Source organism: Erythrolamprus reginae, chromosome 12 (assembly GCF_031021105.1).
Source record: "Erythrolamprus reginae isolate rEryReg1 chromosome 12, rEryReg1.hap1, whole genome shotgun sequence".
NCBI lineage: Eukaryota > Metazoa > Chordata > Lepidosauria > Squamata > Dipsadidae > Erythrolamprus > Erythrolamprus reginae.
The window spans coordinates 6,780,001-6,801,287 of NC_091961.1; the positions used below are offsets into that span (position 1 = coordinate 6,780,001).

General features: G+C 40.6%; 1 protein-coding gene across 1 annotated transcript in view; it reads left to right on the plus strand.

The window, feature by feature from the left end:
• The first annotated feature begins 884 nt into the window (after window positions 1-884).
• Window positions 885-21,287, plus strand: part of RHOBTB2 (Rho related BTB domain containing 2) — a 54,726-nt gene continuing 34,323 nt past the window's right edge. Inside the window, exons 1-2 of the mRNA XM_070765658.1 lie at window positions 885-970; window positions 17,828-17,909. Coding sequence (XP_070621759.1) covers window positions 17,854-17,909 — 56 coding nt within the window. The 5' untranslated portion in view covers window positions 885-970; window positions 17,828-17,853. The remainder of the gene's footprint in view (window positions 971-17,827; window positions 17,910-21,287) is intronic.

Sequence of the window (21,287 nt, forward strand, 5' to 3'; positions counted from 1 at the left end):
ATCAGCTGACCGGCACACACATGCATGATGGAGCTGAGCTAGGGCAACGGCTCGCATGCCAGCAGATATGGCTCCGCGTGCCACCTGTGGCATCTGTGCCATAGGTTCACCAGCAGTGGTATAGAATATTTATATTAAATGTACGATAAAATATATAAGTATGGTACATAAAGAATGTCTTGGAAATATTGTAAATGTAAAAAACCTGCAAAGACTTAGGATTGGAAAAAATAACTTCTTCAGAGTATAGCAATGTATAGCAATGAAAAAATCTTGCAAGCTTGCAAGATAAAATACAGACAATAGTATAAGGGCAGACTAGATGGACCACGAGGTCATTTTCTGCCATCAATCTTCTATGTTTCTATGGGAAGCCCACCTCTGGTGAGAACATTTCCCAGGTAAAGACTTGGCCAAATGCAAAATATGGAGAGAATTGCTTTATTTGTTGAATCTTTTGTTTGACAATTTTTGCCTACTCAGCGTAACACGCCCGTCAGCAAGCACCGTAAATAAATGCTTTAATAAAAACAGAAGTACCCAGGAAGCTGCATTCAAACATGACAGGTAACAAAGTGGAAGACTGTTCCTCGTGTTTCTGTCTAACTTTGAATCCTGTCCACCGTTGCCTATTCAGACAGCCGGGCAGGTTGTAAACACATGTGTAGTCCTATTAGTGGAAAATTCCTTTCCATTGAGCCTGAACCACAACGGTGGTTGAACAGGTTTTAGTTCCCAGACGTTTTTTCATTCCCTTGCCGTCTCCTGGGAAAGAAAGAAAAAAATTTCTCAGCTCTATGGCATCTGCTCAGATCACATGGGTAGGTAGAGTACTTATAAATGACACTAACCTGCTCACGGCATTTACAACTTCCAAGAGCTTCCAAGGGCTTGGGCCTCCGGTACACTGAGACCGATCCAGAAGAGAGGAAGAAGCCATTGTTCGTTGCCTCCGAGCTCTGAAATACAGGTAAAGCCTTTGGCTTTCGTAGCAAATCTCTCGGGGGTTTCCCCTTGTAGAAAGCAGAAATTGCCAGAATTATAGCTACCCGAGGCATTGCTTTTATGCGCGTGTGTATGTGTGCATGGGGAACAGAGAAGCGCACCATTTGAAGCAACCTCAAGCTACAATCCTGGAAGTAGAAATAGCTACCTTGCAATATCTTCCTCTGCTGGAGGGGGAGCAGTGAACATGCGGATGGGAACGATGGGAGCTGTAGTCTGGTGGGTCTCAAAGACCTTGGCTTATAGGAAACTGGATATTATTGGATATTTTTATTTTATTGATTGATGGATTTTGTCCAGTACACAATGAGGGTTTTAGTGGGTATATACACATAGTAAAATACATGATGGAGGTTATAGAGGAGATACTCATAGTAAAATATATCTAAGAAAGAATAGAAGTTATAGGAATAGACATATTAATTTGATTTGATTTATTGGATTTGTATGCCGCCCCTCTCCGGAGACTCGGGGCGGCTAACAACAATAATAAAACAGTATACAAAATAATCCAATACTAAAAACGATTAAAAACCCATTAATATAAAAAACCAAACATACATACAGACGTACCATGCATAAAATTGTAAAGGCCTAGGGGGAAAGAATATCTCAGTTCCCCCATGCCTGGCGGCAGAGGTGGGTTTTAAGTAGCTTACAAAAGGCAAGGAGGGTGGGGGCAATTCTGATCTCTGGAGGGAGTTGGTTCCAGAGGGCCGGGGCCGCCACAGAGAAGGCTCTTTCCCTGGGTCCCGCCAAGCGGCATTGTTTAGTTGACGGGACCCGGAGAAGACCCACTCTGTGGGACCTAACTGGTCGCTGGGATTCGTGCAGCAGAAGGCGGTCCCTGAGATAATCTGGTCCGGTGCCATGAAGGGCTTTATAGGTCATAACCAACACAATATTAATGAAAGAATATTTCCCAATAGATGCTAACCCTCACTCTGGGTGGGTTTCAAAGACCTTTCCCAATAGATGCTAACCCTCTGGTGGGTCTCAAAGACCTTGGCTTATGGGAGACTGGATGTTATTGGATATTTCCCAATAGATGCTAATCCTCTGGTGGGTCTCAAAGACCTTGGCTTATGATAGACTGTATGTTATTGGATATTTCCCAATAGATGCTAATCCTCTGGTGGGTCTCAAAGACCTTGGCTTATGATAGACTGTATGTTATTGGATATTTCCCAATAGATGCTAACAAAGCAGATTGCCTGTTCTTTTTGTCCCGGTGATTACGTTGACCGTTTGAATTGCAAAGTTTCAGATATCCGTTTTCTGCTTCAGCTAGAAGCTGGATTAAATGACCTGCCACTCATTCTATTATTGTCTTCCTAAACTTTATAACTTTGTTCCAGTTTATCCTTACTGCGTTCTCTAGTCGGTGTTTCCCAACCTTGGCCCCTTGAAGATATTTGGACTTCAACTCCCAGAATTTGCTGGCTGGGGAATTGTGGGAGTTGAAGTCCAAATATCTACAAGTGGCCAAGGTTGGGAAACACTGCTCTAGCTGTCCAGGAACAAAGTAGTGAATTATTCCCCATATGGGTGGTCCTCGGCTTACAATGAGAAACGGGGCTGGAATTTCCATTGACCAGCAATCCATTGCACCTGGTTTTATGATCTTTTTTGCTGCAGTTGTTAAGCAAATCACTGCAGTAATTAAATGAATCATACAGTCATCAAATTAATCCAGCCCCCTCCTCCCCCTTTGACTTTCCTTATTGGAAGCTGGCTGGGAGGGTCCCAAATGGTGATCATGTGACCCCAGGATGAAGTAACCATCCTAAGTACATGCCAGGTGTAAAAGCACCTGGATTTTGATCATGGGAACATGGGAATGCTATAATGGTCGTAAGTGTGAGGACTGGCTATAATTCACTTTCTTTAATGTTATTGTAACTTTGAACAGTCATTAAAGAAATGGTTTATAAGTCTGGGACTATCTGTATGGTCAATTAACCTGGTAGCAATATAGGCGCCTAATGTCAAATTAATAAACTATTGTCCTGTTTGAACAATAGCCAATTTAAACAATGGGGTCAAAATTCTATTGTGTTCTCATTCATTCATTCATTCATTTTCTATTTTTCTGCAATCCAAAGTCTCTTGTCAGCTTACATAGAATGTAAAACCAATACTGGTTATCCACTTTTCATATTATATGTGCACCTTATTGCTTGCAACATTTTATTGTTGATTGCTTTTGATGAAAAGTTCTTTGTTATGCATAAAAAAGCCATGATTTCAATGTTTATAAAGAGATGAAATACAATCTCACACTGTTGCGTAATTTACCTGTTAGACATAATGTATATATTTCTTTTTTAAAAAATGAGTTTGGCTTAATATTTGGCTTTTGTATAAATCTCTTGACAGCTGATTGAATCTGTTGTGCTAATTTAACCAATCATGGCTTAAAATTTGTTTAATGAGGAAGGCCTTAATCTAAGACTCAATCGGTGACAGAATTGGTAGATATAATTGCCGAGCCATCTTCAAATCTGATCTCTTTACAAATGCTGGACTACGATTACCATCGTCCCCAGCTCTCAAGGCGACTCACATCTTTGGAAAGTGCTACCTCAGGGACACTAAGGTCTACTAGATCTACTTCCCTTTGACCAAGTAGCCACCAGCTTTAGGCTACAATTCTCAGTCTAAGAAATTTGACAATTGCAGTCCAACTCATTTGGAGACTATCAGGTTGCAGCAAATTCCATAAAACACCACCATGATCCATGGTGCCCATTTTGTAGCCTTTCTAGCTGGAAGTTCACTTTCCAAAGATGTGAGTCACCTTGAGAGCTGGGGACGATGGCAATTGTAGTCCAGCATTTGTAAAGAGATCAGTTTTGAAGATGGCTCAGCAATTAAATCTACCAATTCTGTCACTAGAGTCATTTTTCAAAATAGGTAGAGAAAAAAGCAAGAATATGAAACCATGAAAGTAAATTGTAATGATCAGAAAGGCCACCAGGTTAGAAGCAATATCCCATAGGGCAGGACTGTCCAAGCCTCACAACTTTTAAGATTTGTGGACTTCAACTGGGGTTTGAAGTCCACAAGTCTTAAAGTCCAAAAGTCTTAAAGACTGGACATTCCTCCTATAGGAGAAATAAATTTCCCTTAGGTTCATTTCTGAAGCAGCCTTAAATGGCTAAAATGGTTTGCTTCCTTCTTTCCAAAGTGTTTGAGCATCTCTAAACTTCTCGGGCCTTTTTGGTATGAACAGGAGGGCAATGGCAGTGATGTAGAAGCAACAGACAAGAGGGCACAAACAAATATGATGCAAACACCGAGAAGCGATTGCTCAACTAAACGCACTTCTAGTAATTCTATTTCCCCGGGGGCCTTATGGTTCCATCGCCGAACTGTTTACAGTTGCCAGAAAGGAGTGGATATAAAAACTGTAATTAGTGCTCTTCTGGGCTGATATCCCAGCCGCGGAAACTCTGGCTACATAAAATTATGCCAAGTCATAAGACCTGAGCTCTCTTCTAATACTGTAGAGTAGAAAAAAATAATTCTGTAGAAAGCACACAGCCTTTTTAATATGTTTGTGAGTGACATAGGGGAAGGTTTGGTAGGGAAGGTTTGCCTATTTGCCGATGACTCTAAAGTGTGCAATAGGGTTGATATTCCTGGAGGGGTCTGTAATATGGTAAATGATTTAGCTTTACTAGTTAAATGGTCAAAGCAATGGAAACTGCAGTTTAATGTTTCCAAATGTAAAATAATGCACTTGGGGAAAAGGAATCCTCAATCTGAGTATTGCATTGGCAGTTCTGTGTTAGCAAAAACTTCAGAAAAGAAGGATTTAGGGGTAGTGATTTCTGACAGTCTCAAAATGGGTGAGCAGTGTGGTCGGGCAGTAGGAAAAGCAAGTAGGATGCTTGGCTGCATAGCTAGAGGTATAACAAGCAGGAAGAGGGAGATTGTGATCCCCTTATATAGAGCCCTGGTGAGACCACATTTGGAGTACTGTGTTCAGTTCTGGAGACCTCACCTACAAAAAGATATTGACAAAATTGAACGGGTCCAAAGACGGGCGACAAGAATGGTGGAAGGTCTTAAGCATAAAACGTATCAGGAAAGACTTAATGAACTCAATCTGTATAGTCTGGAGGACAGAAGGAAAAGGGGGGACATGATCGAAACATTTAAATATGTTAAAGGGTTAAATAAGGTTCAGGAGGGAAGTGTTTTTAATAGGAAAGTGAACACAAGAACAAGGGGACACAATCTGAAGTTAGTTGGGGGAAAGATCAAAAGCAACGTGAGGAAATATTATTTCACTGAAAGAGTAGTAGATCCTTGGAACAAACTTCCAGCAGACGTGGCTGGTAAATCCACAGTAACTGAATTTAAACGTGCCTGGGATAAACATATATCCATCCTAAGATAAAATACAGGAAATAGTATAAGGGCAGACTAGATGGACCATGAGGTCTTTTTCTGCCGTCAGTCTTCTATGTTTCTATGTTTCAATGGCATCAAATCAACTGTTGGGAAGAGCAAGGTTCGTTTTGTACTCTGTGTAGAAACTGGTGTTGTTTCGAGATACCTCTTTCGCCCTCCCCGTCTAACTCTTGCCACATCAGGTAGTCTCCAGGAAATTTAACCTCTCTTTTTCCTCTTTGCCAAACTATCCATGGCACCTTAGAACTGCCACTCAGTTTGGTCAAGTCTTGTTTTCTGACTCAACCGTCGGCATGGAAAAACAAAGTCCACTTGTGAGACTAAAAAAATGTTTCCATGGTTTGCAATGTTTATTTATATATCCCAAGATGCTCAGCATTCCATCCTGGAAATAACTTTCGGATGAAAATTCATATCTGGAAGACTGGATGTCTCTAACCCAATGCTTTTGCAAACTTTTGGAATCGAACATCCAGTTTAGGGAAGTTGTGTTCTCTTGCTCGCTTGTTTGGAGATGTTTCATCTTCAGTGCTGGTGAGTGTGGGGCTTGTTCCTTATTTTCTATACATTGCCTTGCTCTTCCAGGACAGGTGGGGTGTGCTTTTCTTTTTGATAGTGCCTTGATTATTTTATGTGTTAGTTTGTCTGGTGTTAATCCCTGTTTCTCTAAGTATTGCTGGAGAAAATCTGTCCTATTTGTTGTTTCTTTCTTAGCTTTTTTATTATAGAATAGAGTTCTTTATTGGCCAGGTGTGATTGGAGACACAAGGAATTTGTCTTGGTGCAGATGCTCTCAGTGTACATAAAAGCAAAAGATACATCTATCAAGAATCATGTGGTACAACAGTTAATGATTGTCATAGGGGGTCAAATAAGCAAGGAAGAAACAATCAATATAAATAAAAATCTTAGGATACAAGCAACAAGTTACAGTCATACAGTCCTAAGTGGGAGGAAAAGGATGATAGGAAGGATGAGAAAAAACTAGTAGAAATAGAAGTGCAGACTGAGTAAAAAGTTTGACAGTGTTGAGGGAATTATTTGTTTAGTAGAGTAATAGCGTTCGGGGGAAAAACTGTTCTTGTGTCTACTTGTCTTGATGTGCAGTGCTCTGTAGCGACGTTTTGAGGGTAGGAGTTGAAACAGTTTGTGTCCAGGATGCGAGGGGTCAGAAAATATTTTCACTGCCCTCTTTTTGACTCGTGCAGTCTACAGGTCCTCAATGGAAGGCAGGTTGGCAGCCATTGTTTTTCTGCAGTTCTGATTCTCCTCTGAAGTCTGTGTCGGTCTTGTTGGGTTGCAGCACCAAACCAGACAGTTATAGAGGTGCAGATGACAGACTCAATGATTCCTCTGTAGAACTGTATCAGCAGCTCCTTGGGCAGTTTGAGCTTCCTGAGCTAGCGCAGAAAGAACATTCTTTGTTGTGCTTTTTTGATGATGTTTTTGATGTTAGGTGACCATTTAAGGTCTTGAGATATGATAGAACCTAGAAATTTGAAGGTCTCTACTGCTGATACTGTGTTGTCTAGTACTGTGAGAGGTGAAAGGATGGAAGGGTCTCTCCTAAAGTCTACCACCATTTCTACAGTTTTAAGTGTGTTCAGTTCTAGTCACACCACAAGGATAGTTGTTCAACCTCCCATCTGTATGCGGAGTCATCATTGTCCTGATTGAGTCCGATCACTTATCTCTTTTGAATGATGTGTAAACGTTCTTAATCATTATGTGTCCATTGATGGCTGAAGTTCTAGTCCAGCCCTTAATGGAGATACTTTCCAAAGAAAGACTGAGATGAAAACAGCCACCAAGGAAACATAGAAGTCTGACGGCAGAAAAAGACCTCATGGTCCATCTAGTCTGCCCTTCTACTATTTTCTGTATTTTATCTTAGGATGGATATATGTTTATCCCAGGCATGTTTAAATTCAGTTACTGTGGATTTATCTACCACGTCTGCTGGAAGTTTGTTCCAAGGATCTACTACTCTTTCAGTAAAATAATATTTTCTCATGTTGCCTTTGATCTTTCCCCCAACTAACCTCAGATTGTGTCCCCTTGTTCTTGTGTTCACTTTCCTATTAAAAATACTTCCCTCCTGGACCTTATTTAACCCTTTAATATATTTAAATGTTTCAATCATGTCCCCCCTTTTCCTTCTGTCCTCCAGACTCTACAGATTGAGTTCATTAAGTCAGTTCAGAAAGTGATCTCTAATTACCCTATCACCTATAATCAGGTAATTCTCCTTTTAGTTACCTGTTTCACGCGAGGTCAGCTTATGGAAAGTTAGGCTTTTTAAGAGATATTTTTAGCAGGCATAAGGGCAGAGTAAAATGGCTGGTTGGTCAATGGATGCTAATTTCCATAACTCTTCCATAATTCTTTGCCCTTTCAAATCAAATATGTTTACAATTTTTTAAAAAGAGATTCTTCCCTGCTCTAGGATATCTTGCATATTATTATTATTATTATTATTATTATTATTATTATTATTCACAAAAAACACTAATACACAGCAAACAAGATTTATATGCTGGATTTCGTATCACAATATCACCAGTCGAACACTTCCCAAGCGTCTAGGACTGTGCGATGTATTTTTGCATGATGCGTGCAGATCCAAGTACGGTGGCCTTTTGCAACTGACAGATTTTGTCAATGTTTATTGTTTTCAAATGCCGGCTGAGGTCTTTTGGCACAATACCCAGTGTGCCGATTACCACTGGGACCACCTGTACTGGTTTATGCCAGAGTCGTTGTAGTTTGATTTTAAGATCCTGGTATAGGCTAATTTTTTCTTGTTGTTTTTCATCAATTCTAATTTTAATAATAATTCTATTATTAATAATAATAATTCTAATAATAATAATAATTCTAATAATAATAATAATTCTAATAATAATCCTAATAATAACAACAACAACTACTACTACAATTAATTTGTCAAACATGTACAAGATAACAAGTATAATATACTATTCAAAAAAAAATAAGGGAACACTCAAATAACACATCCTAGATCTGAATGAATGAAATATTCTCATTGAATCCTTTGTTCTGTACAAAGTTGAATGTGCACAACAACATGTGAAATCGATTGTCAATCAATGTTGCTTCCTAAGTGGACAGTTTGATTTCACAGAAGTTTGATTTACTTGGAGTTCTATTGTGTTGTTTAATTGTCCCTTTTATTTTGGGGGGCAGTGTATAAACATAAATATGAACATAGTACATGGTGCGAAAAAAACGGAGACACTAGGACAGGGATGGTAGGCACGCTGGTGTGCTTATGCATGCCAGAGGTGGGTGACTCCCAGTTTGGACAGGTTCTATAGAACCGGTAGTGGGAGTTTTCCCCTGTTCACTGAACTGGGCGTGATCGTCAACTGGCCACGCCCCCAAACCAGTTCTCAATGGCTCCATAGGCACCGCCATCTTGTTTTCAAGATGGCGCAGAAGCTGTTTTTTGCTTCTGCACATGCGCAGAAGCTTGGTTTTCAGCACTGCGCATGCACGCTTGTGCGGCACACAATGCGCCTGCGCCCACATGGCACGAGAGGAAGCGAACTAGTGGCGAGGTAAGTTAGAACCCAACCCTGAGGCACGCCCCTTAATATCACATACCAAACACTTCCCACAAACAGCGAAAATTAAAAGAGCTTATCAAAGAGAAAAACTAGAAAGGAAATGCTGTTATTATTATTCCTTTTGGAATTAGATGAAGAAGCGAGAAGAAGCGTGGCGGTCTTAGAACTCAGAGGGAAACAGATATTTCTTAAAGTCAAGCTGTGGTTTTATTTTATTTTTTTAAAAAAAGCTTTTAGCTTATCTGCAGTGCAGTATTCTCCACTGGAAAAATGTGAGGAACAAAATAGAGAGGGGGGGTGAAGAAAAAGAAATGAGGCCATTGATAACACTCAACTTCCTGATGAACACAGGGTGAAAATGAATACACGCTGCTTTGAAAAAAACGAAAAGTGAGAAGTATTGTGGTAATAGGATCCTATTTTTATGCAAGGCTCTTTGCTAACGAAGGAGCAAAGAGAGAAAACAGCAGGAGGCCGGTGTGAAACAAGGAGGATGCGCTATTAAAAGCAACCCCGTGCCCATACGGAATATTTTTTCCCCACTTTTTTTTTTTTGTGCAATGTAGCGCTAGCAACTCTTAATACTGGATGAGGCTGTGAATATTGTATGAAGCTCTGTTACAGCGGGAAGCCAGGCCTCGAACAGTTTCATGCTCGGCTGGTATTCCACATCGGCTTGCTTTCACACATGCTCCGAAATCAGGGAAGATAGTTGCAAAGCCTGCACAGTATGGTTAGAGTATAGCATACGGGCAGTGATGGGCTACCAACATTTTTATGGCCACCCTGTGGGCGTGGCTTATTTTGTGGGTGTAGCTTGATGGTCAGGTGACCGGGTAGGAGTGACTTGCTGGCCATGTGACCATGTGGGAGTGGCTTGACAATCATTGGCTGCATTGGCTGCCGATCAGTTTCCGGTTTCACAATTCAAAGTGTTGGTTATGACCTTTAAAGCCCTACATGGCATTGGGCCAGATTACCTCCGGAACCGTCTTCTGCCGCACGAATCCCAGCGACTGATAAGGTCCCACAGAGTTGGCCTTCTCCGGGTCCCGTTGACTAAACAATGTCGTCTGGTGGGCCCCAGGGGAAGAGCCTTCTCTGTGGCGGCCCCGGCCAGGGGTGGGATTTGGAGCTTCTCCAAACTGAAGAGGGGTCTGGGAACCATGAGGGGCAGGTTCAGTTTGGAGAAGTTTAACCTACGAGGGTTATCCAGAAAGTAGAGTTACAAGGCCCGTAGCTTTTGTGGGGATAATTCACGGGAGAAGTTGTTATTAATATCGTGCAGCGGGAACCCAGTGGAAGAAAACAAGTAGGTCTAGTGGTCAGCAGATTTATTTGTTTGTTTGTTTGTTTTTTATGCCGCCCTTTTCCTTAGACTCAGAGCGGCTTAAAACATGTTAGCAATAGCACTTTTTAACAGAGCCAGCCTATTGCCCATACAATCCGGGTCCTCATTTGACCCACCTCGGAAGGATGGAAGGCTGAGTCAACCTTGAGCCGGTGATGAGATTTGAACCGCTGACCTTCAGATCTACAGTCAGCTTCAGTGGCCTGCAGTACTGCACTCTACCTGCTGCGCCACCCCTTCTTCCTTCAGCAGCGATTGTCCTCCTCCTCCTCCTCTTCTTCGTCTTCCTCCTCCCACCCAGATTCCAAACTTTTATTTCTTTCCTAATGGGTTTGCACGCATTATTTGCTTTTACATTGATTCCTATGGGAAAAATTGCTTCTCCTTACCAACTTTTCTACTTAAGAACCTGGTCACGGAACGAATGAAGTTCTTAAGTAGAGGCACCACTGTACATTCCTCAGATTTGGTGCTGATAGGAATCCATCACATATTGAGGTTCTCCTTCCATCTCCAATACAATCTATAACTAAAAAAAAGAAAGAGATAAAATTGTTCCTAACATTAAACTGATCAGCCATTTAAATACTGAAGTACGATCCTAGCAAGGATTCCTTTTGAAAAAAAAATAAACCCAACACCTCCAAATTATGTAACTGTGTTGAGCTAGGGCAATGCAGAAAACTGAGAAGAACAAATACAGTGGCATTTCTGGATTATATAATCAGTGTTATTTCAGGTGCCCTGTATTTGGAGATATACTTCTAAGGAATTTAAGGTGTGTTTTGTGCTTGACAGCTAGGGATCGTTATCAAGTTCAGCGTTTCTGTGGCTTGGAGTGGTGACCCTCGCAATATTTCTTTCCCTAATGCTGGCTCCAGTCCATCTTATATTCTTAGCCACAATTTCATCAACCAAGCAAACATGTAAATAAATCCCATGATATAATCTTCTTTAGCCTCAGATTTGTGGAGTGAATGTGGACATTAGCAGAGATGAGCTGATTTTCTCTGCTCTGTATCGTTTTATTTTCTCAAAAATACTCTGAAAGGAGGTTTGGCGGGAGTTGTTTTCCTCAGATGAATAGGATAGGGTAGGGTAGGGTAGGGTAGGGTAGTGTTGGTTATGACCTATAAAGCCCTTCATGGCTTCGGACCAGAATATCTCCGAAACCGCCTTCTGCTGCACGAATCCCAGCGACCGATTAGGTCCCACAGAGTTGGCCTTCTCCGGGTCCCGTCAACTAAACAATGTCGGTTGGCGGGCCCCAGGGGAAGAGCCTTCCCTGTGGTGGCCCCAGTTCTCTGGAACCAGCTCCCCCCAGAGATTAGAACCGCCCCTACCCTCCTGGCCTTTCGTAAACTCCTCAAAACCCACCTTTGTCGTCAGGCATGGGGGAATTGAAATATCTCCCCCGGGCCTATACAATTTATGTATGGTATGTTTGTATGTATGTCTGCTTAATAATGGGGTTTTTAAAATATTTTAAATGGTAAATTATTAGATTTGTTATGAACTGTTTTATTGTGTTGTGAGCCGCCCCGAGTCTATGGAGAGGGGCAGCATACAAATCTAATTAATAATAATAATAATAATAATAATAATAATAATAATAATAATAATAACAACAACAACAACAACAACAACAACAATAATAATAATATAGGATAGGATAGGATAGGATAGGATAGAACCGAACACAACCGAACCGAGCCGAACAGAACAGAACAGAACAGAACAGAACAGAATAGAATAGAATAGAATAGAATAGAATAGAATTCTTTATTGGCCAAGTATGATTGGACACACAAGGAATTTGTCTCTGTTGCATATGCTCTCAGTGTACATAAAAGAAAATATACATTTGTCAAGAATCATAAAGTACAACACTTAATGATTGTCATAAGCAATGAGGAAACAATCAATATTAATAAAAATCTTAAGGATATAAGCAAAAAGTTACAGTCATAAGTGGGAGGAAATGGCTGATAGGAATGATGAGAAAAAACTAGTAGTAATAGAAGGGCAGACTTAGTAAAACGTTTGACAGTGTTGAGGGAATTATTTGTTAAGCAGAGTGATGGCGTTCGGGAAAATGTTCTTGTGTCCAGTTGTCTTGGTGTGCAGTGCTCTGTAGCGACATTTTGAGGATAATTTATGTCCAGGGTGTGAGGGGTCAGTAAATATTTTCACAGCCTTCTTTTTGACTTGTGCAGTATACAGGTCCTCAATGGAAGGCAGGTTGGCAGCCATTGTTTTTTTCTGCAGTAGGTAAACTAGTCCACACCGACTTGCTTAAACCTAAATAGTGGCAGTCTCTGTAGACCAGATCTTCTTGGATTGGAAAAGGACACCCAGTTCTGATACTGTTTTGTTTTAGGAGTTAATACATAACACACTCCTTATTTTTCTTGAGAGCTTTGTGCAAACTCTGGGGAACTGCCAACTAAGCAACCTACTGGGATTTGAAGCACCAGTCCTCTTGTTTGCTTCGAAATCTCCAACTTAAAAGGAAGAAAAACCTTTTCAAGTAGACTTAGAAAGGCAGGCAATCTCAACCTGTCCATCAAATGGAGAGAGAGAGAGACAGAGAGAGAGAGAAGGAAACTGTAGAATGGAAGTTGCCTGAAGCAAAGTTACTGTTAGATCATTTCCTTTACATGGGATCAATTATTTCCTCCTTCAGTTACTTAGTTTTACGAAAGCAAGGAATACAATCTATCTCCATTGGGCTGTTTGGAAGGATCTAGGACAACTTGCTGCAACCAACCCAACATGGCCAACTGGTTGTGGCCAACCTGCCACAGAGAACTTGCCACAACCAACTCATCATGGTGTAACTCACCGGGGAACAAGAGTTAGACCGATATCAAAGAACTGGTGGAATAGAATAGGAAAGAATGCAAAAGAAGGGATCAAATGAAATGCGGATGACAAAAATTAAAATCATTGTTGAATCACTTTAAATAATTAAACTGGATTGTTGAATTGTTGGCTGCGGTGAGTTGTCCCATTCCATGCTTGGAGGGGTTGATCCACACAAGGAGTTCCCCAACTGAGATTTTTGAATTGTGGGTGTTTATCCTCCAATCACCAGATTTAAGGATAAGAGGCTTAAGTTATTTTCAAGTCTCCAACTTTGGGGAAGAATCCCCTGAGGTTGGTGCGGGAAGACTAACTAACTTGCTCCAACCGATGAACCTGCTTGAATGAGCAGTGAAAGATCTCGAACTAACAAGAAAATAAGTCCAGTTGCCATAACTCACCTTTCAGGCAATTTTACCTGCATAACTGAGAATCTTCATTGACTCAAAACTCTTAAACTTCTGCCTCTTGGAATTTCAGCTTTGGAATGCAGAAGTTGTATAGTTAGAGAAAACTTATTGGTACATAAATCAAAGTTCCTTAAAATTTGTGCACCAGGCCCCTTCAAAATTCTATTCCAGATGTTGCTCAAAGTTTAGCCAAATGAAAGGATTATTTTTTTTTAAAAAAAAAAGCCAACAATCTTCAAAATGGAAACCTTGGATGATGTCAACCACTGCTTGTCTAGTGTCAGGTGTGTGGAGACTCATCTGACAGCCATCCCCGGTGCTGGTTAGCTTGGAAACGGTTGCCAGGACAACTGGAGAGGTGAAGAAGAATATCTTGTGTTATCCTATGACAGATCACTTGGAAAGCCAGCTTCAGTTTGCTTTTGAAATCCATTCTTCTTCCTTGACTTCAATGAGAGAAGGCTGTAGTTAGGGCTCAGTGGATCTTCCAGAGATATCGATGAAGCCACTCTTTCATTGATCTAGCCATGTTTTCTCAGTTTGCAGACATAGAGACAAACCACAGTTTAGAGCAGCTTGTTTGTTTCCCTTTCCAATCCAGTCCCCAAATGCTTTCTACAATCACTGCATCGCCGTAGCTATATTTAGTTTGCTCAGACTTTCATAATAACACATCTATAGTTTATCTCAGCCCTCTCAAATCTGTTGCCTTCCAAAAAAAATGCTGGCATTGTAGCTCCCAGGACTTACAACCAGCCTGTTAAGTGTTTGTGGAGTTTTACATTTTCTTACTGGGGAGAAGACAAACCAGGGGGCCTCTGAGATTTGAGCACTACAGAGCGTAGTTAAAACACAAAACCAAAAATCAAGATGGCAGCCAATGGCATGTTGAATCTCTAACTTTTTTTACAATGCACATAAAATACTGGTTAGAATGTCAGAAACCAAAACCAGGAATGATATGCTGTGATTCTTCCAAACTTAGTTCTTTTGTTGTTAACCTCTAGAGTTTTCGGAGAAGGGCGGCATACAAATCTAATAACAAATCTAACAGATTTAAACTTAATATTAACCACTCCAAACTTGACTGTAAAAAATATGACTTCAGTAACCGAGTTGTCGAAGCCTGAAACTCATTACCGGACTCCATAGTGTCATCCCCAAACCCCCAACACTTTACCCTTAGATTATCTACGGTTGACCTCTCCAGATTCCTAAGAGGTCAGTAAGGGGCAAGTACAAGTGCACTAGAGTACCTTCCATCCCCTGTCCTATTGCTCTCCTATATCTCCTATACCTTTCTTCTATTCCTATATCTCTTCTTCTATTCTTTCATTAATATGTTCTATTACTATACCTTCTTTTCTATTCTTTCTTAGATATATTTTACTATGAGTATCTCCTCTGTAACCTTCATCATGTATTTTACTATGTGTATGTATATATATATATAAGATGGTCTTGGTATATTCGGGTTCCTTCCCGTGTAGGATTTGGAAATTTCTGGCGACGTTTCGACGAGGTCCCACTCGTCATCTTCAGCCTGAAGATGACGAGTGGGACCTCATCGAAACGTCGCCAGAAATTTCCAAATCCTACACGGGAAGAAACCCGAATATACCAAGGCCATCATACCTGTACCCATGAAAATCTATGAAAACAAATATATATATTTGTGTAATATTTTGTGTAATATTTTGCATGTCTATGCGACGTTTCAGTGAAATCACATTCACCATCATCAGGCTGAAGTTGTAAGCTTTGTGCTGCTGTAGATATAGTTTGTTTGCAACTGCCATTTATTCGTTATAAATTGTGGTGGGGGTGGAGATTTGGTTTGAATGTAGCAAGTAGATATATATACCCACTAAACCCCTCATTGTGTATTGGACAAAATAAATAAATAAATAAATAAATAAATAAATAAATAAATAAATAAATAAATAAATAAATAAATAAATAGATAGATAGATAGATAGATAGATAGATAGATAGATAGATAGATAGATAGATAGATAGATAGATAGATAGATAGATAGATAGATAAATAAATAAATAAATAAATAAATAAATAAATAAATAAATAAATAAATAAATAAATAAATAAATAAATAAATAAATAAATAAATAAATAAATAAATAAATAAATAAATAAATAAATAAATAAATAAATAAATAAATAAATAGATAGATAGAATGGAATGGAATGGAATTGAATTCTTGCCTCGCAATCAGGAGGTTATGAGCTCAATCCTAGGTAAAGGCAGATTTTTGGTTTTTTTAACAGCCCATTCCCCAACTTCTGATGCGCCTGATAGGGCAATTTTTCACCCTCCCCAGGCTCCAGAGGCTTCTCTGGAGCCTGGGGAGGGCAAAAACGCCCTACCCCATCCCCCCAGAGGCCCTCTGGAAGCCGAAAATGCCCTCCCAGAGCCTCCGTAGCTGGTGCGCCTATGCGTGCTAGCACAATGGATTGCATGCCAACAGATTTGGCTCTGCATGCCACCTGTGGCACCTGTGCCATAGGTTCGCCATCACTGCAATAGAGGATACCAATACCGTAGACCACAGTAGCTTTGTTTGAGCTGCATTTTATTTATTGTGAAGCTAAAGGGAGGTTGGGCCTGGATGACTAATCAATAGGAGACACCAGAACTGTAGGGCAGGTTAAAAAAACACACCCTGGAAGAAGATTTGGTAATAGTAAACCACTTCTGTCTTGCTTTCCAGAAAACGGCGTGGATGTTTCCACCAGGGTAACTGTTTGAGCCCAGCTCGGCTGTTTGACGGCAATTACAAGACTCACTATAACGAGTGACTTCTCTCTGTGTGTGCACATCAATTACCAATTTGTTTTAATAATAGGCTTTTTCATCCACCGTTTCACTGGATGCAGAACTGCTGAGAAGTTAGCGTTTTGGAAAAGTAGAAGGAAGCTGGCTAGGTCTTAAGCATAAAACGTAGCAGGAAAGACTTAATGAACTCAATCTGTATAGTCTGGAGGACAGAAGGAAAAGGGGGGGCCATCAAGAACATTAATTTAATAATAATAATAATTGATTAGATTTGTATGCCGCCCCTCTCCGAAGACTCTGAGCGGCTCACAACAATAACAACCATGTGACAAATTCAATATATTTAAAAGACATCTAAAAACCCATTATTAAAACCATGCAACACAATCATACCATACATAAACAATATAAGCTCAGGGGTATCTCAATTTTCCCATGCTGACGACATAACATTCCCAACAACACTGGCAAATGCAATCCATTGTATAAAAACCAAGAGAGCAAACCCCAGCATAAAACTGATCAGGAAAGACTTCATGAACTCCATCTGTATAGTCTGGAGAAGGAAAAGGGGGGACATGATCGAAACATTTAAATATGTTAAAGGGTTAAATAAGGTCCAGGAGGGAAGTGTTTTTAATAGGAAAGTGAACACAAGAACAAGGGGACATAATCTGAAGTTAGTTGGGGGAAAGATCAAAGGCAACATGAGAAAATATTATTTTACTGAAAGAGTAGTAGAACCTTGGAACAAACTTCCAGCAGACGTGGTTGGTCAATCCACAGTAACTGAATTTAAACATGCCTGGGATAAACATAGATCCATCCTAAGATAAAATACAGGAAATAGTATAAGGGCAGACTAGATGGACCATGAGGTCTTTTTCTGCCGTCAGTCTTCTATGTTTCTATGTTATGTTGCTGGCAGCTCAATCATGGATATTTGAATCTGAGCAAGGAATTGGACTTGATGGTCTCAGGGTGCCCCTACCTAAGTCTTTTTCTGCTGTCAGTCTTCTATGTATCTATGTTTCTAGTAGAAGGAAGCTTTGTTAATGCAAAATTAAGCATTGGGCAGAAATCCGTGTTTGGAAAGTCAGCAAGTCTTTGGCTGGTTCTACCATCAACCCTCTTGCCGGCGTCTCATTTATGAGCACACCAAACACACAGTGTGTTCGCTTTTATTTATTTACTTCTCTCAGATCCTGGAGAAAGGCAGAAGCCAAGACTGGCAGGAAACAATCCCTATGGTTTTGGAGTCTTCCACCCCACTGGCAGAAATCTGAGAATCCTCCATTTGGGGAGGGAACGAAATAGCTCCTTCCAACGGCTGGGCAGGTAGAGATCAGTAGGCATTCCTGACATCTGTACCTGTTCTTCTACTTTCAGATTCTTGAGGGGACGAAGGAGAAGAGATGACCGCCCGAGACAAAAGTGCCGACAAGAGGAAAGCGAAGATGAATCGTGCGCTGTAAGTAGACACAATACTTTTGGCTCCCTTGGCCTTGTTATCAAGCTCCAAAAACAGCCTTATTTGGGTTCTCTATTGTTGACCAAGGAAGCGAAAGAGTTGGCTTTCCTGTCCCTCTTTCCTTCCATCTGGTGGCCATCCAGATTTCTGCAGTCCAGGAATCATGACATTTAGAAATGGGAAAAAGACATTGGAAAGTACAGTATAAGCCTTCATCACCTTGAGGTTCGACTACTGTAATGCTCTCTACATGGGGCTACCTTTGAAAAGTGTTCGGAAACTTCAGGTTGTGCAGAATGCAGCTGCGAGAGCAGTCATGGGCTTTCCCAAATATGCCCATGTTACACCAACACTCCGCAGTCTGCATTGGCTGCCGATCAGTTTCCGGTCACAATTCAAAGTGTTGGTTATGACCTATGAAGCCCTTCATGGCACCGGACCAGATTATCTCAGGGACCGCCTTCTGCTGCACAAATCCCAGCGACCAGTTAGGTCCCACAGAGTGGGCCTTCTCCTAGTCCCGTCAACTAAACAATGTCGGTTGGTGGGACCCAGGGGAAGAGCCTTCTCTGTGGCGGCCCCGGCCCTCTGGAACCAACTCCTCCCAGAGATTAGAATTGCCCCCACCCTCCTTGCCTTTCGTAAGCTTCTTAAAACCCACCTCTGCCGTCAGGCATGGGGGAACTGAGATATTCTTTCCCCCTAGGCCTTACAATTTACGCATGTTATGTTTGTATGTTTGTTTGGTTTTATAATAAGGTTTTTTTTAGTTGTTTAGTATTGGATTGTTACATGCTGTTTTTTGTCACTGTTGTTAGCCGCCCCGAGTCTCCGGAGAGGGGCGGCATACAAATCCAATAAATAAATAAATAAATGCTAAATACGTTCGCTTGATGACTTAAGCTTCCACGGGGAATAACCTGGGTGTTGCATATATAGCCGTCTCCAAACTGTTTAATTCAGCAATCGGTTAAGTTTTATCCCTATCAACAATCCCACGAGCGAGTTAGGCTAAGATGGACTGACCTCCCCAAGATCAGTTAGTGATCTTTGGGTTCAAGAAAGCGATGGATCTGGTTCTCAACAGCCATTGTCCAACTCTCCGCCCTACTCCACGATTGAGTCTCTTCCAGTTTTTCCAGTGGATACTACAGTCCAAAATAGAAGGAGCCAGTTGGGGGGAAAATAATTGTTTACTTTCTGCCCAAGCCAGCTCTTAGTCCTTCGTAAATAAAATTTGAACTTTGCCCCCAAAGGATGACTCAGATTGTCTGTTACATCACTAACCAGCATCTTGATAACGCACACCAGTCTCTCTAGATATTTACTGGACTAAGTTGGGTCTTTTTATGATTCCTTACAAGCAACCAGTTCACTGACCTTGGAGATAACCGGAAGAGGTCATTGGAACTTAGGAAAGTTTGCTGATTACTATTTATAGCCACTAATGACAAAACAGATCTATAGCGATGGGATCAAAATAGTAAACAGCAGGTTATAAATATATGTTTGTCTGTGTTGAGTATTCCCTTGTAGGCTATTGTGCTAGAATGTAGAATTTCCTGAAAAAGCATTAGAGCGCTAACAAACCATTGCAAGTTTTGAGATAGGTATTTCTTGACTATTTGGGGGAGAAACCTGTGAATAAAACAGACTTACCGGTACTTAACAGAATAGATTCCGCAGGCACGTACACGAAATAAATCAGATTTGTTTTCACTTATTAGTTGCAAAAATGTACCCCATCTTTCAATCTGTGGTCAGGGACACTATAAAAAACAGCTAATGCATCAGAACCAACAATAATGAAACCAATGAAGAGAGAAATGGGATAAAAACGTCGCCATTTGAAGTCAATAATTAATTTGATAAATTAAAGTTGACTGTTGCTTACAAGAGCCTGTCAAGTTTGAGTTCTTTTCATTGTTTGTTCAAAAAGCTGCTAGTGCCAGAATTTGGGACAGGAGATATTCGATAGCCAGGTCCAATTGCCCAGTTATCAGCTTCAGAACAAGGTAGCACTGACTAGCTAAGAGGGTTGTGTATTTTAATTAAATTAGGGTTGCCCCGTTTTGTCATCCCGACTGGCAGCTGCACAACACACCAATTGTAAGCAGGGAGCTAGCTCTGCCATGCCTGAAGGACAATATTTATTCTGTTTATTAAAAAAATCTCGCTTTCTATCTTTCTGCCATTTGTAGCCGGTCTGCTTTGAGGGCAGTGTAGGGAGTGGTGGACTTTTTGCCCTTGACTTCCTGTGTGTTTTAATTTCTGTTAGCAGCCTCCGTAGACTTTTGCCTGTACCAGCTTAAATATTTCTGAGTTATGTAAGACGTTGGGAAGCAGTTCTTTCCCTTCTGTTTCAAATGTTGTGATTTGACTGTTAGATAACAGGAATCTTTTTCTGAAATAAATCCTCAAATAACCCAAATAGGAGGCAGCCCTCCCTGCTCTTTGCTGATAATCCTTGACTTGTGGGATACAGCTGGGATGGGGTTTCAGTCCCTAAGCAATGCAGTCATTAAGCAAGTCCTCCTGGGACCAGGCCCAATTTAACAATCGTTTTTAACACTGTTGTTAAGCCAAGTACCATGTCCTCAAGCCAATCTGATTTCTCCAGCTGGGGAATGTCAGAAATTGTGATCAGCTGACAGCCTTCCTTTAAACACAAACAGCATATATATATTCGACACAAAATATGTAACCCTTCCCTGGTGCAGAGCTGAAGGGATTAGATACTGTAGCCTAGAGGTTAATTCTCTGCCTTACAAGGCAAAGGTTGCAGGTTCAAGTCCCAGTGAGGGTATGGCTAGCTGATGAGGCCTAAATAAGGCCGAAATAGATCTATCCTAGTCTCCCTTAATTTTCAAATTCAACAAAAAAACACATGACATATATATATATATATATATATATATATATATATATATTATATATATATATATGTTTTCGTAGATTTTCACGGGTATATGTATGTAGATTGTTCTGAGTTCGGGTTTTGCCCCGTGTAATATTTTGAGTGTCTATGCGACGTTTCGGTGAAATCACATTCACCATCATCACGCTGAAGTTATAAGCTTCGTGCTGCTGTAAATACAGTTGTATTGTACTGTATTACTGTATTTACAGCAGCACGAAGCTTATACCTTCAGCCTGATGATGGTGAATATGATTTCACCGAAACGTCCACGTCTGCTGGAAGTTTGTTCCAAGGATCTACCACTCTTTCAGTAAAATAATATTTTCTCATGTTGCTTTTGATCTTTCCCCCAACTAACTTCAGATTGTGTCCCCTTGTTCTTGTGTTCACTTTCCTATTAAAAACACTTCCCTCCTGGACCTTATTTAACCTTTTAACATATTTAAATGTTTCTATCA